This window comes from Carya illinoinensis, chromosome 2 (assembly GCF_018687715.1).
Source record: "Carya illinoinensis cultivar Pawnee chromosome 2, C.illinoinensisPawnee_v1, whole genome shotgun sequence".
Taxonomy (NCBI): Eukaryota; Viridiplantae; Streptophyta; class Magnoliopsida; order Fagales; family Juglandaceae; genus Carya; species Carya illinoinensis.
This window is the reverse complement of record NC_056753.1, coordinates 4891174-4909387: the sequence shown is the minus strand read 5'-3', so window position 1 is coordinate 4909387 and position 18214 is coordinate 4891174. Positions and strand designations below refer to the sequence as shown.

At 34.7% G+C, this 18214-nt stretch overlaps 1 protein-coding gene and 1 long non-coding RNA gene across 4 annotated transcripts; one reads left to right on the top strand and one right to left on the bottom strand.

The window, feature by feature from the left end:
• The first annotated feature begins 12147 nt into the window (after positions 1 to 12147).
• On the top strand, positions 12148 to 14579 carry LOC122298435. Of its 3 annotated transcripts, none has more exons than XR_006239416.1 (4): positions 12148 to 12283; positions 12773 to 13579; positions 13726 to 13761; positions 14133 to 14579. It is a non-coding gene; the product is annotated as an uncharacterized LOC122298435 (long non-coding RNA). The 3 variants fall into 3 exon arrangements; XR_006239415.1 differs by having other exon boundaries at positions 12773 to 13587; XR_006239414.1 differs by having other exon boundaries at positions 12773 to 13761.
• Positions 13837 to 16354, bottom strand: LOC122298378 ((+)-neomenthol dehydrogenase-like). Its single transcript, XM_043108101.1, has 5 exons — positions 16202 to 16354; positions 15452 to 15698; positions 14959 to 15042; positions 14643 to 14825; positions 13837 to 14476 (listed from the first exon to the last, which is right to left on the bottom strand). Exons 1-5 carry the CDS (start codon positions 16219 to 16221, stop codon positions 14099 to 14101), a joined length of 912 nt encoding a protein of 303 aa, XP_042964035.1. The 5' UTR covers positions 16222 to 16354; the 3' UTR covers positions 13837 to 14098.
• Between the last annotated feature and the right edge of the window lie 1860 nt (positions 16355 to 18214).

Sequence of the window (18214 nt, the reverse complement as noted above, 5' to 3'; positions counted from 1 at the left end):
GTGTAGGTTGATGAAAAAGAAAAGAGTTTTCATCAAATATCACGTGTCGGGACAGAAAAAGTTTTCCAGTAGATAGGGGTGGGAAGCAGGGCCCCGGAACCCGCTACCCCGCCCCCGCATAGGGCAGGGCGGGGCGGGGCATCCACACCGTTAGGGCTGGGGCAGGGCCCCCCGGCCCGTATGGTGGATCCCCAACAGGGGTGAGGGACGAAAACGGACTCCCCCCGGTCCGTTTTTCCCTCGCCCCACCCCAGTTGTTATATATACAATATATAATATATATTATATTATATATATTAATAACTTATGCTTAAATGAAACGGCGCCGTTTTGTCACCGTTTTGTAGTTGACAAAACGACGCTGTTTAATCTTAGGGGGGGTAAGGGTTAAGTGTTAACCCACTAAATGAAACAGCACCGTTTTGTCCACCACAAAACGGCACAGTTTCATTTCCTTATAATAACACTTAACTAAGGCCCCCCCCCCCCCCCCCCCGGCAGGCGTCTGAAACCCCCAAGCAAGTCCCCTGACTCCCCTCCCCTCTGAAACCCCCAAGCAGTCCCCTCACCTCCAAAACCCCCTAAGTCCCCACACGCAGTGCCGCACGCCGTGTTCACTGTTCCCTCCTTCCTCTCCCTCGCACGCTACACGCCGGACGCACGGTATGTTAAATTTTCTCCTCCTCTTTTGATTTTCTCCGTTAATTTATATATATATATATATATTTTTTTTGAGTTTTGGTCGGAGATTGGAGGAAGGATGGGGTTGAATCGGAGATGAGGATGAGATTTGTGAATTGTGTGTTGTGGATAAATTGTTTGTGTGATTGTTTCGGATTTCAATTTTTTTGAATGTTTCGGATTGTTTATTTTTTTTGTAAATTTCATTGAAACCCTAACCCCTAAATTGATTGAAACCCCTAAATCAATTTAGGGTTTCGGATTGGGTTAATTTAGGATCCCAATCCGAAACCCTAATTTTTTTTAGGGGTTTCATTGAGTTTCATCAATGAAACCCCTAAATCAATATATCTTTAATAAACAATATATCTTTAAAAAAAATCATAAAATTTAAAAAAAAAATCTTACATTCTCAAAGCTTTTCAGAACCAAAGATACCTTAGTGGGAGAATCTGTGAATTAGAAGGAAATAAAGGAAAAAGAGATTGGGAAGGAAATTGTACTCTTTAAGGTATTTTTTATTTAGAACACAAAAGAATAGCCCACTCTTAAAGCAACCCTAAAGATGAAAACAACTTTATTTAACTTTTTTGACTTTGATTCTTCTTTTCCTTTTCTTTCTCTCACCGTGCAGATTTGTTTTTGTACAAGTAGATCAATGATTTGTCCAAAAACCCGACCTTTTTTTTCATTGTCTGTTGGTTGGGTTTCATAATTTTCTAAGTTAGATAGGATACTGCAATTCATATGAGGATGTGTAACTATATAGTCTCATCGCTACAAAATAAAAAATAAAAATAAGGCAAAAGGTCATAATAATTGTTTGTAGTACAAAGGATCATGATTCTCTAAAATTCTAGAAGTCTTTTAAATTAAGCAAATCTTAAGTAGTACTTCCTACTAAAATGATTAACCATCATCATTTTTGATGCATAAAAGTTTAATTTTTAAATTTGTGGAAAAATAATTAAAATTTGAAAAATAATATCTCCAATTTTAGAGAATCGTGTGAACCGTTAGGATGTAAAGTGTTTTTGGGTTGATATATATTGGGTAGTGGCTCCTCACACTGCCCACCAAGAAGGCTATTTTCTTTTTTGTCTTGATTTTCATGCATTTTTTATTTCTTTAAATATTCTTTTAAAAAAATTTACAATATTATTAAAAATGTATTTATTTAATCATTAAATAAAAAATATAATGATAGAAATGCTGAGACCCAAAATGGGGACCCAAGCATTTCTCATATATATTTGCACCAATTAAGAGTCCTTTTTCCCTCCTTTAAAAAGAAACTTTTAAATTCAAATTACAAATTTCAACCATCATACCATTTAAAAAAAACAACAACAAATTGTTGTAATAATAACTTATAAAGGCCATTTCCGCATTTCGGTAAGCAGATTGTCAAATTAAATGATGTCACACTTTAAAAAGTACTTAATACATCAATAATAGTTTTGTATGCAGTTTTTGCTGATTGTGTTGGATTGCACTTTGAATTTTTTTTTGTTGGAGAATCAGGAATGTTTTCGGATTTCAGTGATAGCTCGCCTTCCCCAGCCAACACCCCTACCCCAGAAACTAACCCTACTCCTACCCCTATAACGAGTACACCTTGCCCTGCTTCGAAACCCGCACAGGGCAAGAAACCTGTATCCATAGTTTGGCAACACTTTACCGAACTAGAGGGCGGTGACCCCAACAACCCACAAGCTAAATATAATCACTGTGGGAAAATGTATGGATGTCACTATAGGAAACATGGTACATCCCAGCTGAAGGTCCATCTAGAGGAACAATGCAAGAAGAGTCCAATTTTAAAATCTTTAGTAGAGAAGGGTCAATCTAGACTAGATTTTAAAGGGGGCCAACATTGAAGGGGTATACGAAGTATAACCCCGATGAGTGTAGAAGGAAGTTAGCTCGTATGATTATCATGGACGAGATGCCTTTTCAGTTTGTGGGGGTAAAGGGTTCCAAGAATTTGTCCAAGAGTTGGAACCGAGATTTGTACTTCCTTCTCGTCACATTGTGGCAAAGGATATTAAGAAGATGTACCTCCGTGATAAAGATGTTTTGAGGGGCCAACTCGCGGGTTTGGTAGTTTGCTTCACTACCAATACTTGGACTTCTATCCAAAATATGAATTATATGTTGTTTACTGTGCATTTTGTTGATTGGGTTCTGCACAAAAAGATTATTAAATTTTATCAAATAACTGATCATAAGGGTGAGACGATTGGGAAGGTATTGGAGGCCGCAATAAAGGAGTGGAGGTTGGAAAAGGTTTTGTCTGTGTCAGTTGATAATGCGTCTTTTAATGATGTCACATTGAAATATCTAAAGAATTATCTTAAAGATACAAATAAGACATTCTTAGGTGGTGAATACTTGCATGTTAGATGTGCTGCACATATTTTGAATTTAATTGTGACTGGGGGGTTAAAAGATGTTGATGACTCGGTTGCACGAGTTAGAATGGCTGTGAAATGGGTAAGTTCTTATCCTTCTAGATTGGAGAAATTCAAAGTTGCTGCAAAGGCTGCGGGCATAACATCGAAGAAGGGTCTTTATACTGATGTTCCTACCAGATGAAACTCAACCTTCTTGATGTTGGAGGCGGCCCAAGAATATAAGGCAGCCTTTCAATTATTGGGTGATGAAGACATCCAATATGTCAAATACTTTGATGAGCACGGGGGATCACGAAAGCCTAATGATGATGATTGGGTGGTAGTTTCTACTTTCGTTGATTTTCTTGGATTGTTTTATGATATGGCATTGAATATATCTGGTTCTTTGTACCCTACATCCCATGAGTTTTGTCAACAAATATGTAAGGTAAAAGAAGAATTAGAAGATATGCGTAGGGGTTCCAATGAAAGGATGAGGGGGATGGCAGTGGCCATGATGCTAAAATATGACAAGTATTGGAGAGATTTGACTAGAATGAATATTTTCTTATATGTGGCTGTTATTCTTGATCCCCGTCTGAAAGTTTAAGGCTTCTTATATAGGTTGGGACTTGTTCACGATCAGGTATGTATTGAACTTATTGGTGAATTGGCCCGAGATACCCTGAAAAAATTGTATGATGAATTTAATGCAATTAAGGGTAGTACTACATCGAAGACACATATACCGACCCCAACGCCTTATACAGACACCGTGACAGGGCCTCCTAAAAAGAAGCGCAGAATGCCGTGGACTAAGACCCTCGCACAGAATCCCACACTAGTCCATCAATCTACAGAGGTCGTTTCTGAGTTAGACAACTATTTGTCAGCGAATATGGTTCAAGATGATGATGATCATTTCGATATATTAGGATGGTGGAAGAATGCCTCAAAGAAATATCCCATCATTTCTGAGATTGCCCGTTGTATTTTGGCCATCCCTATTAGCACCGTTGCCTCAAAGTCAGCCTTTAGTACTGGAGGTCGTATATTTGATCTTTTCCGTAGTTCATTGTCTCCTACAACTGTAGAGGCATTGATATGCACACAAAGTTGGACGATAGGAAAGGATATTCATGTTCTGGATATTTTAGATTTTAAGGAGACCGATGAGGGTAGTGATAAGTCTGGATTTGGACCACCTGGTAATTATTTTTTATTTTATTATTTTAATTTATTTATATTCATTTCTATTTTATCGTTATTAATTTTAATATTAATTTTTGTAATAACACATGAGACGTCTAGCACCTCTGCAATATAAAAATGTGCTCAAGCCCGGGCCGCTCCAACTGTCATACCCCTTGACTCAAAGACAAGCCACAGCTGAGAAACCTCTTTAGACTATTCAATTTTTAATTATTTGTTCAAATTTTGTATTCAATGATTTGTAATGTTGATACAATGTCCCTTTGACACTTTTATGTTTATAATTTTGTAATTGTTTAGCCTTTCAATTTTGTAATAGCTTAGTTATTATTATTAGTTTATTACGTATTAGACTCTTAGACTAGTAACTTTTATCAGCCATAAAATCAATTACCATTCATAACACTTTTTTTAATCTGGTTTTTAAACTTTTTTTTTCCTTTTTACTTATAATTTTATGGGCTGAAAATACAAACTTGTGGGCCATTTTGGCCCATTGCTGAGGTTTCTTGGCCCAAAATGGCCCAAAAATTGCTTCTGAGCCATTTTCGACCCAGAAAATGCTTCTGGGCCCAAGGGGGTGCGGGGGGGGGCGGACGAATTGCCCCCCCACACCGTACCCCGTCATGCGGGACGGGGTACCCCGCCCTGCACACCGGGGGCGGGGGACGGGGAAGTTTTTCCCCATCCGCCCCATGCGGGGGCGGGGGGCGAGGGTGGGGGGGTCTACCCGGCACCGTATGGTGCGGGTAGCACCCCTACCAGTAGATGGATCGAAGCATTTATACCCGCGATGCATGTTGCTAATGCCCAAAAAGACACAAGTTTTGGACCAAAAATCAAGTTTATGAGAATTAAATGGTCGTAAGAATGGAAAGCATGCACAACCAAATATTTTGAGAAGGGAAAAATTAGGGGACTATATTTTGGACCATCAAATGGATATACACCAAGAGGAGCAGTGGGCAAATGGTTGATCAAGTATGTTGCCATAAGAAAGGCCTCATCCCAAAATTGATGAGGAATAGAGCTCTGAGAGAGTAAAGAGAGACCCATTTTGACAACCTGTCGATGTTTTCTTTCGACCGACCCATTTTGTTGGGAGGTATGAGGACAAGTGACACGATGTTGGATTCCAATGTCAGAAAAGAATTTATAAAGGGAGCAATATTTGCCAGCCCAGTCTGTTTGAACCGATTTGATTTTGCAATTGAACTGACGTTCAACAAGTTTTTGAAATGAGCAAAAAACTTTGTAAACATCAGATTTGGCTAGGATTGGATAGAGCCAAGTGTATTTGCTAAAATGATTGACAAAAGCAACATAATATTTATTTCCATTCTGAGACAATTTTGGAGAAGGTCTCCAAACATCCGAGAAAATCAGAGCAAGAGGATATCAGATTTAGAATGAGAATCTAAAAAGGGTAAACGACAGCTTTTTCCTTGTTGACATGCAGTGCATATTCCAGGAATTTTGTTGGAAGTACAAGGTAAAAAAAACTTTGAGACAATGTGTTGAACGGTACGCTAGGAGGGATGTCCCAACCGGTTGTGCCAAACTTCAAGGGGAACACGTTGAGTAAGAAAGCTTTGTGGTGCTCTGAAGGTAGTTGGAAATGTGTAAAGCCCGTCCTTAGACTTGCCGCGCAGCAGCACCTTCCTCGACGTTTCGTCCTTCACCAAAAAGAAAGAGGGATGAAATTCAATATAAACCTTATTTTCTTTAGTAAATTGATTTACAAAATTAAGGTTCTTTTGAATTGTAGGAACATGAAGTAAATGAGATAAAGTGAAATTTTTAACGGGAGTAGTGAGAGCAGAAGTTCCAATATTTTGGATGGTCAAACCTGTCCCGTCACCAACTTGAATTTGATCACTACCATTATATGGTTTAGCATGAATGTTCAAATTTTGTAGATCATGAGTCAAGTGATTTGTTGATCCTGTATCAGGATACCAAGAGAGATCTTGAGTTGGTTGTTGGGACGTCAAATATGCTGCCATGTTTGGAGGATTCCCTTGATATGCTTGATCAAAGCGATGGTAACATTGAATTGCCGTATGACCAGTCTTCCCACACACTTGACAAGAGGGGCGTGAGTTGGAAGAAGAAGGACCTCCTCTCCCACGGTATCCTCTGCCACGACCACGAGAGGGGTTGTACTGATAAGTATTTTGTTGAGGGAAGCGCTGAAAATTGTTCTTCCCTCCACGACCTCGAGAGCCATCTTTTGTGGCTATATGGACAGAGCCCACGGTGGCTTCTAGAGCTAAGTTATTTTGTTCAATTCTTAACTCAAAAGTTGAGGAGATGACCGAAGAGTTCCTCGGCAGACATAGGATCAACTCGAGTGGATATTGACGTGACGATGGCATCATAAGTCGAGTCCAGTCCTCCAAGAAGATAAGATTGGAATTCATCTCGTTGGAGAGGTTCGCCAACGGCTGCCAGTGTGTCACCGTGGGACTTGATGGCCTGGAAGTATTCTGAAATGGACAAACTTCCTTTCTTCATATTGGAGAGAGCATGTCGTGTTTGCATGATTCGTGCATTTGAGTGTGATGAGAACATTTTCTCTAATGCTGACCATACTTCAATAGATGATGAGATGCCCACCATTTGGGCCAAGATGCCTTCAGACAGGGAAGACACAAGAATACTGAGTACAATTTGGTCTTGATCATACCAACTGAAAAATTGTGGATTGGGAATTTCTGTATGAGTAGTGGGAGAAGACTCAGTTTCAGGGTTCCGTATATGTGTAGGAGGACGAGGAGTGGTGCCATCCACAAAGCTGTAAAGTTTTTGTCCTCTTAGGTAGGGGACCACCTGAGCTTTCCAAAGCAAGTAATTGTCATTGGTTAGCTTAATGGTGACCAAATTCTGCATGTTCACAGGTGAGACAATGGTAGAGATGGTACCAATTGCTGAAGACATTTCTTAGAAAAAAAAGAAGAAGAAGAAGATAGAGGTCAAGTTTGGCTCTTGATACCATAAAATAATGTGAATAGATTTGAAAAAACTATGTACACAAATACCGAGAGAGTTGCCTGCTATATATATAAAAGTATGAGTTATATACAATGTATGAATTGCTGAACAAATATGGAAAGAATTCTTAATACAAGGCTGTAATAGATTCCTATAATCAAGGGAGAGGATGCAGAGGGTTGACATGATTCGATCCCTATGAATGGGGAGAATGATCTTGCAGTGATGATGCTATCCCTTTGAATCAGCTGTATTTGGCATGATTGCAGGATGATCTTTTGAGGATTCCTTAATATGCCTGTGCGCCCACTTGTCTTTCCTGATCCAAGCCTAGATCCATATCCTGGTTTGTCCTATGGATTAAACCAATGACCCTCTACCTTAGTTCTATAAGCTCGTCTTTAATATTTTGTATAGAAATTTTCCTGCACTGTGCTCCTTGAAAAGAGAGCCATCATCCCTTCTTTTGGTGTAGCAGACTTTTTCTCTCTACTCTTCTCCTTCACGATAAATTCCATCTCATTCGAAATACCCATACTACCCTTCATTTCTTGATTTGGCAATCCTACACTTCTCGATATCTCTTCTATGCTTCTAGTGTCGCCTTTATTAGTTGCAGCAGAACATGAAATTCCCTCTAGGTATGATTTAGGGTTAACTCCACCATATGCACCTTTTGTGCATAGTTTCTGTTTGAGCATTTCAACCCCCCCTTGTTCCTTCCCTCCGGTTTTGTCCACGCTGCCATAGATCACACAAAACTCCATTGCCATCTTCCTTTCACCTTTACCTTAATTCCAATTCTTTAGGGATTGATAATGAGACTTCTCCTTCCACAACCTTTGTACTATACTATGGTTAGGCATCTACCAAATACATTAGAGGACCTTTGTGTAATGTAAGCACTGTTGCCTAGGGCCAGATGTTCTAATAAACTCCTTGTTACCGTCGGAAAAAGGGCATTCATCCAAGTCATTGTTAGAGTACGTACCTAGTACCAAGCTTAAGTCACCTTCCCTAGTATAGGAGATGAGAAATAGTGTTTGGATGGAGAAAGTTATCGGAGCTATACATCCTATAATATTTTAGAATCTATTAATTTATTTTTAGTTTAGAATTTTAAACCATATGTGGTACCCTATTTACAACCCTTTTGTTGACGAAAAATAAAGGCTCTTATGATATTTCTTGGAGGCTGTTTTCCCCATGTAACTTACATCTCAAAATTCTGCTGGATGCACATCGCATATATTCGTGGCTTTATTTCCAAAATTCATACATTTAAAGGTGTAGAGAAGAAGGAAAGAGGATGGGTAACAAGAATGAAACGCCTCCTAGCCCTCATGATAAGTAATTAATGGATGTGTATAATTTCTTTGTTCGGTATTATTGGGGAACATTAATTATTTTAATTCATGGCTTGACATGAAGTGCACAACTGAAGTATTTTATGAAATTGCAGTACTCTTTATTAGTAATTTTACAAATTAATATTGTTTGTTACGGTAAAGTTATTTTTATAATAAAATAAAATCATATAAAATCTTTTTAATTTATAATTTTATTTATAATATATCACTTCTTGAAAGAAAATTACGTAAGAATGACGTTGAAAGTAGGTAGGAGAGTAGATCATGCGGAAAAAATGGAAAGTAAAAATTAATTTCGGAGAAAAAATGGGACAAAAGTAAAGAGGGTTTTCTCTTTCTATGCTAATTCTAGACATCAAGAGTACAACAATTAAGCTAGATATAGGGATTTCACAAAATTTAATATTATTTAATAAAATTTAACATTATTGAATGCTGGTTGACTATTTGAAAATTCTATAAATACAGATCAAATTAACAATTAATTAATCAAAAAATATTTATTTTACACATAAATCTCAAACAATAAAACTTACGTAACACTAATGTAAATAGTTCATATAAAGTAAAACTTACGTAACAATGGTAGAGGTGATACCAATTAATGAAGACATTTCTTAGGGATTAAAAAAAAAAAAAAAAAAAGAGAAAAGATAGAGGTCAAGTTTGGCTCTTGATACCATAAAATAATGTGAATAGATTTGAAAAAACTCTGCACACAAATATCGAGAGAGTTGTCTGCTATATATATAAAAGTATGAGTTATATACAAGGTATGAATTGCTAAACAAATATGGAAAGAATTCTTAATACAAGGCTATAATAGATTCCTATAATCAAGGGAGAGGATGCAGAGGGTTGACATGATCCAATCCCTATGAATGGGGAGAATGATCTTGCACTGATGCTATCCCTTTGAATCAGCTGTATTTGGCATGATTGCAGGATGATCTTTTGAGGATTCCTTAATATGCCTGTGCGCCCACTTGTCTTTCCTGATCCAAGCCTAGATCCATATCCTGGTTTGTCCTATGGATTAAACCAATGACCCTCTACCTTAGTTCTATAAGCTCGTCTTTAATATTTTGTATAGAAATTTTCCTGCACTGTGCTCCTTGAAAAGAGAGCCACCATCCCTTCTTTTGGTGTAGCAGACTTTTTCTCTCTACTCTTCTCCTTCACGATAATTTCCATCTCATTCAAAATACCCATACTACCCTTCATTTCCTGATTTGGCAATCCTACACTTCTCGATATCTCTTCTATGCTTCTAGTGTCGCCTTTATTAGTTGCAACAGAACATGAAATTCCCTCTAGGTATGATTTAGGGTTAACTCCACCATATGCACCTTTTGTGCATAGTTTCTGTTTGAGCATTTCAACCCCACCTTGTTCCTTCCCTCCGGTTTTGTCCACGCTGCCATACATCACACAAAACTCCATTGCCATCTTCCTTTCACCTTTACCTTAATTCCAATTCTTTAGGGATTGATAATGAGACTTCTCCTTCCATAACCTTTGTACTATACTATGGTTAGGCATCTACCAAATACATTAGAGGACCTTTGTGTAATGTAAGCACTGTTGCCTAGGGCTGGATGTTCTAATAAACTCCTTGTTACCGTCGGAAAAAGGGCATTCATCCAAGTCATTGTTAGAGTACGTACCTAGTACCAAGTCTTAAGTCACCTTCCCTAGTATAGGAGATGAGAAATAGTGTACGGATAGAGAAAGTTATCGGAGCTATACATCCTATAATATTTTAGAATCTATTAATTTATTTTTAGTTTAGTATTTTAAACCATATGTGGTACCCTATTTACAACCCTTTTGTTGACGAAAAATAAAGGCTCTTATGATATTTCTTGGAGGCTGTTTTCCTCATATAACTTACATCTCAAAATTCTGCTGGATGCACATCGCATATATTCTAGGCTTTATTTCCAAAATTCATACATTTAATTAAAAGTGTAGAGAAGAAGGAAAGAGGATGGGTAACAAGAATGAAACGCTTCCTAGCCCTCATGATAAGTAATTAATGGATGTGTATAATTTCTTTGTTCTGTATTATTAGGGAATATTAATTATTTTAATTGGCTTGACATGAAGTGCACAACTGAAGTATTTTATGAAATTGCAGTACTCTTTATTAGTAAATTTACAAATTAATATTATTTGTTACGGTAAAATTACTTTTATAATAAAATAAAATCATATAAAATCTCTTCAATTTATAATTTTATTTATAATATATCACTTCTTGAAAGAAAATTACGTAAGAATGACGTTGAAAGTGGGTGGGAGAGTAGATCATGCGGAAAAAATGGAAAGTAAAAATTAATTTTGGAGAAAAAATGGGACAAAAGTAAAGAGGGGTTTCTCTTTCTATGCTAATTCTAGACATCAAGAGTACAACAATTAAGATAGATATAGGGATTTCACAAAATTTAATATTATTTAATAAAATTTAATATTATTGAATGCTGGTTGACTATTTGAAAATTCTATACAGATCAAATTAACAATTAATTAATTAAAAAATATTTATTTTACACATAAATCTCAAACAATAAAATTTACGTAACACTGATGTAAATAGTTTATATAAAGTAAATCTGATGTATTAGATTAAATCATATATATACATTTAAATAAAATTTATCCCTACCGATCGCTTTTCTCAGCAGCAAATTTGAGGGCATTAAACGTCCACACCGGCCTTTATGTATAGCGTCGGACGATACAAACTAAGCTATTAAATTCGATAATGTATGTAATAATTAAAGCTATATTTTAAAAGAAAAATGTTACTGTTATAAAGAAACTTAGCTTATAAAAATAAATTTATAAATTAATGTGACTTGATATGTTACGTTAGATTGTAAATCTATTTTTATTATAAGATCTAATTTATCATATAAAAATACGTCATTTTATAAATTTACATTTAGCAATGCCTGATTTGGATAATAAAGTCCTCCAAACTCATATCATCTTATATATTTCATTTCAGTTCATCTCAATATCTAAATATCACAAATACAAATATTTTTTAATTTCAAATTTTTAAATTTTTTATCTAATTATTACTTAATCATTATAATTATAATTTTTTTTATAAGACCGTTCTATTGTGGGACATGGATAGAAACAAAGAAATTAATCCCAAGTAAATTCGATTTTTTTCCTTCTTTTTTCACCTATTTGCATTGTTATTTATTACTTTAGAACATTTGTTAATGAATCACACTCCTTCCTTATGTATTATTTTTTTAGTTCAACGTAGTTAAGCTTGTTTTAAAAAAAAAAAAAAAATTCGTTTATTTAATTATTGGCCATGCAGTAATGCCGCATGCGGGCGCCATTATGTGGTCGACGCACGGAATAACTTATGTGAATTAGAACGTTGAAATTAACTCCATACGTACGTACTTGTATTAATTCTACCTTGACTCAAAACTCAAAGTTCAAAACCACGTCTATATATAAATACACATAACTGAGATCAGATCTTGCATGCCCAGAAACCAATTAATATATATACAACTCATTTTCCTGTTTGTTCAAAATAAGGAAACAGTTTCGTCATCATCGTCGTCGTTCATCAATGGCAGATCATGCAGCAAAGAGGTACGTGTATAGTAGTACTGTTACTTTCTTTTGTTTTTTCTTTTTATTTTTCGCCTTCCATTCAATCGGCTCTAAATTTAAATTATATCACGAGCACTGCTCTTACATTTCATAATCATAGGATTAAGATTAATTTCTTATATATATATATATATATATTTGGTCCTAAAACAGTTAATTATTAAGATATCATGTAATATTATAAGCACAACATGATGTGGTTTCTATCCATATAAACATTTTATGCCATGTTTTATAAATTGGGTTTATCTCTCAAAACTGTATAAAGATTTTGACTCTGAAATATTTTACGGTATTTTCGTCCACAATCAGCATCGATCTTGTTAATATATAATCTTTATATACAAAAATCTATATTTTTTAATTAGGAACAAGTGATAATTTAAATAAATCTGTAATCAGCTTTAATCCCGACCTCTGCTAATTACTTAAATATAAGTTGGATTGATCTATTAATTTCATGATCAGGTACGCATGCAGTTGTTACGGGATTAAATAAGGGGCTTGGATTCGAAACAGTAAGGCAATTAGCATCCAAGGGAATAAAGTTTTTGCTAACTGCTAGAGATGAGAAGAAGGGCCTCGAAGCTCTTCATGCCTTGAAGGAGTCTGGTCTTTCTAACGAAGTCATTTTTCATCAGCTTGACGTGGCTGACCCAGCAAGTGTTGCTTCAATGGCGGATTTTGCTGCATCTGCCATTGATGAACGACGACGATGATGATGAAACTGTTTCCTTATTTTGAACAAACAGGAAAATGAGTTGTATATATATTAATTGGTTTCTGGCATGCAAGATCTGATCTCAGTTATATATGTATATATAGACGTCGTTTTGAACTTTGAGTTGTATATATATATTAATTGTTCTTCTTCTTTTTCAATCTAAGATGAAGAAGAAAAATTTTTATTTGATCGATCCGATCCATACGAAATGGATTAAGGATCTAATTTTCAATCTAATAAAGTGTTGCTTCTTGATGACGAAAGAAGACGCCCGAATGACCACCCTTCGGCAGCAGCGCTAACCTCACAAAATATGAAGCACCTTCAGCAGCAGACAAGATACCGGTGTTGTTGGTTATATCGGTTTTGACAGAGCCAGGGCAGACGCTATTGATGCAGAAATTGGGGTATCTCTTGGCAAGAAGTCTTGTGTAGGAATTCAGAGCAGCTTTGGAGACAACGTAAGCAGATGTATGAGGAGGCCAGCTAGCCTTTGGTTTCGTTGCCTCCAAAAGATGATAATAATTTGGGTCCGTTGGAAATGCAAATAGGTAGAAAGGTGAAAATCATCAAATTGGATTGAAGTAGTATTGTTATGAAAAATATTAAGAGTTGAGCCTACAACATAATTGTGCCTCTAGCCATCGAAAAATACTCGAAACTAAAGTTGTTAAAATGATCTTTCTTTTATAATCAGGTCAGATTCTTCATGATCAAACTAAGATAGATGGAGGTAAGTTTTCTAACTATAATGATTTATTATATATTGTGGATAATAGAAAATCGAAAATCTAAATATTATTGCTCATGTTAAAATATTTAGAGAAACTTTTATTGTATCCATGAAAGGGAGAGAGTTCATAGAAAATCACAAGACTTACCAATGAACCCATTATTTCTAAGCTAGCTAGACAGCCACTTGAGATCATGCACAAGTCACATCAACTAATGCGACTAGCTAAAAATAACAAAAGACTTACTTGGAGATGATTGAATCTAAGATGAAGAACAACAATTTTTATTTAATCGATCCGGTCCATATGAAATGGATTAAGGATCTAATTTTCAATCTAATAAAGTGTTGCTTCTTGCTGACGAAAGAAGACGCCCGATGGACCACCCTTCGGTAGCAGCGCCAACCTCACAAAATATGAAGCACCTTCAGCAGCAGACAAGATACCGGTGTTGTTGGTTATATCGGTTTTGACAAAGCCAGGGCAGACGCTGTTGATGCAGAAATTGGGGTATCTCTTGGCAAGAAGTCTTGTGTAGGAATTCAGAGCAGCTTTGGAGACAACATAAGCAGATGTATGAGGAGGCCAGCCTTTGGTTTCCAAGGAACCCTCCTTCGTATCTTTCAGAAACTGATGCAGTACTTCATCCAGTCTCTCTTCTGTTAGCCTCTTGTCATCAATTAATAGTCCTTTAGCCCATTCGTTATTTATGTTCTAAAACATGACCAAACGATCGAAGACAACAAAAAACTAATCAATATCAATTGTTTATTATTTTTCACTAATTATCAGTTAATAATCTAATTCATGTTATATATATCAAAAGATGATGATGAATAGTATTTTTCAGAATACAATATTATATGTTATATATATATACCTCTAACTTTCCAGCAGAGGTGGTAACGTTCACGATTCTTGGTGAGTCAGACAATTGGAGGAGGGGGAGAAGGAACTCTACTACTCTTTTAGCACCATAGTAGTTGGTTTGCACGCATTCTTCTGCTGACTCATAAGTTTGAGACATTATTTCACTAAGATTGACTGCTGCTGTTGCTTGTTCCTATATAATTTATGCACAACAACATTAATGTGTATATATATATATATATGTAAGGTTTGTGCGTGATCGTGAGTCTGCACAAATTATTATTCATAATCATATATATGTAGAATATCAAAACCTATATATATACCTGCACATCTGCATTTGGCGCCTTGATAAAAGACGCCATGACGTCGAAGTCTATTTTGGCTCCCAAAATCCCTGCGTTGTTCACCTGCACGTACACGATGCATGCAGTGCAGATGATGGTCATGACAGTTGTTACATTTTTTATTTTTTTTTCTTCATTGTTTCTAATTAGATTTGATCTCGATCATCGTTCATTCTCTACTTTCATGAGAGATGTAAGCAGCAGCATACTGCAGGATGGAAATCAGCTAGCCCTTACTTTTCATGACCATGCATGTAGCTTGCATGCATTGTTTCTTTTAATTAGTTTCTCATTTTTTTCACAATATCATAACAAGCAATATTTCTTTTCTTTTCTTTTCTTTTTATCACCGAGCTAGCTAGCTAGCTAGTTTTGAGTACAACCTTAAAGTTTTTTGAGTTATTGATAAGAAATTAAGTAATTTTGATTGTTGTGTTTTTTTGCCACTCAATATATATATATACACACACACCAAGATATCAAGCTTTCGGAAGTGCGTTTTGACGAAATCCGCCATTGAAGCAACACTTGCTGGGTCAGCCACATCAAGCTGATGAAAAACGACGTCGTTAGAAAGACCAGACTCCTTCAAGGCATGAAGAGCTTCGAGGCCCTTCTTCTCATCTCTAGCAGTTAGCAAAACCTTTATTCCCTTGGATGCTAATTGCCTTACTGTTTCGAATCCAAGCCCCTTATTTGATCCCGTAACAACTGCGTACCTGATCATGAAATTAATAGATCAATCCAACTTATATTTAAGTAATTAGCAGAGGTCGGGATTAAAGCTGATTACAGATTTATTTAAATTATCACTTGTTCCTAATTAAAAAATATAGATTTTGGTATATAAAGATTATATCTTAACAAGATCGATATTGCTGATTGTGGACGAAAATACCTTAAAATATTTCAGAGTCAAAATCTTTATACAGTTTTGAGAGATAAACCCAATGTATAAAAAAACATGGCATAAAATGTTTATATGGATAGAAACCACATCATGTTGTGCTTATTATATTACATTATATCTTAATAATTAACCGTTTTAGGACCAAAAAAAAAATATATATATATATATATATATATATATAAGAAATTAATCTTAATCCTATAATTATGAAATGTAAGAGCAGTGCTCATGATATAATTAAATTTAGAGCCGATTGAATGGAAGGCGAAAAATCAAAAGAAAGAAACAGTACTACGTACTGTACGTACGTACCTCTTTGCTGCATCTGCCATTGATATATGAACGACGACGATGATGATGAAACTGTTTCCTTATTTTGAACAAACAGGAAAATGAGTTCTATATATATTAATCGGTTTCTGGACATGCAAGATCTGATCTCAGTTATATATATATATATATATGAACTTTGAGTTTTGAGTCAAGGTAGAATTAGTACAAGTACGCACGTATGAAGTTAATTTGCACGTTCTAATTCACGTACGTTATTCCGTCGCCCACAAAATGGCGCCCGCATGCGGCAATATTACTGCATGGCCAATAATTATTAAATAAAGGATTTCTTTTTTTTTTTTAAACAAGCTTAACTATGTTGAACTAAAAAGATGATATATATCTATATATATATGAGGAAGGGGTGAGATTCATTAACAAACGTTTCAAAGTAATTAGTAACGGTACAAATAGGTGAAAAAAGAAGAAAAAAATCGGGTTTATTTGGAACTAATTTCTTTATCTCTATCCATGTCCCATAATAGAATGCCGTCTTATAAAAAAAACATATATAAATTGTTTGCATAAAAGTAAACAATGGAACTACCTCTAGTTTTATTGTACAAAGTTAGTTTTTTTTTTTTTAAGGGACATAAACTTAATTATTATTTAAGAAAAATGATTTATACAAATTTAAAATAGACAAGTTTTATATAAATTATGGTAAAAAAATAGACTTTACCAAAAAAAATATATAAAATGATTTTTTATTAGTGGAACCTACTAATTTTTTACAAAAGACTTATATGAAACTTATTTAGTTGAAATCTATACCTAATTTTACTCGTTATTTAAACCAAGTGATTTTTAGGAAGAAACAAAATCACGTACTATGAGAATATTTTGAAAGGAAAAGCATTTCGGTAATTATAATAATATCTTGTATGTGTTTAATTGTGAGATGAGATGAGATGATCTTTGAATAATATATAGGAAAATGATTTGAATTAATATGTTTTATAGATTTTTGAAAAATGAGAGAGAGAAATTAAATTCTAAAAATATTATAAAATTAAAAGATTATTAGAATATAATTTTTTAATATTATTTTTATTTTGAGATTTGAAAAGGTTGAATTTTTTTTTTTGTAAGTTTAGAAAAATTATAATGATTAAGTAATAATTAGACAAAAAAAATTAAAGATTTGAAATTAAAAAATATTTGTATTTGTGATATTTAGATATTGAGATAAAATGAGATGAAATATATAAGATGATATGAGTTTGGAGGACTTTATTATCCAAATCAGGCATACCTAAATGTAAATTTATAAACTGACGTATTTTTATATAATAAATTAGATCTTATAATAAAAGTGAATTTACAATCTAACGTAACATATCAAGTCACATTAATTTATAAATTTATTTTTACAAGATCTCTTTATAGCATTAGTAACATTTTTCTTTTAAAATATAGCTTTAATTATTTCATACATTAACGAATTTAATAGCTTAGTTTGTATCGTCCGACCCTATACATAAAGGTGTGGACGTTTTATGCCCTCAAATTTGCTGCTAAGAAAAGCGATGATCGGTAGGGATAAATTTTATTTAAATGTATATATGATTTAATCTAATAGGTCAGACTTACTTTATAAACTATTTACATCAGTGTTTACATAAGTTTTATTGTTTGAGATTTATGTGTAAAATAAATATTTTTTGATTAATTTATAATTGCTAATTTGATCTGTATTTATAGAATTTTCAAATAGTCAGCTAGCATTCAATAATATTAAATAATATTAAATTTTGTGAAATCCCTATATCTAGCTTAATTGTTGTACTCTTGATGTCTAGAATTAGCATAGAAAGAGAAAACCCTCTTTACTTTTGTACCATTTTTTCGTCTCCGCCTCCAAAATTAATTTTTACTTTCCATTTTTTCTGCATGAACTACTCTCCTACCAACCTTCAACGTACGTCAATCTTACGTAATTTTCTTTCGAGAAGTGATAATAACAAGTACAGGTTTACTAGCAAAACCTAG

Excerpts from the sequence above, each read along its gene's own strand:
- LOC122298378 (XM_043108101.1), bottom strand. The coding sequence starts at position 16,221 with ATGGCAGATGCAGCAAAGAG. Across the intron at positions 15,699-16,201 it reads ATGGCAGATGCAGCAAAGAG|GTACGCAGTTGTTACGGGAT; the intron begins GTACGTACGTAC and ends TTTCATGATCAG. Across the intron at positions 15,043-15,451 it reads TCCGAAAGCTTGATATCTTG|GTGAACAACGCAGGGATTTT; the intron begins GTGTGTGTGTAT and ends GTGTACGTGCAG.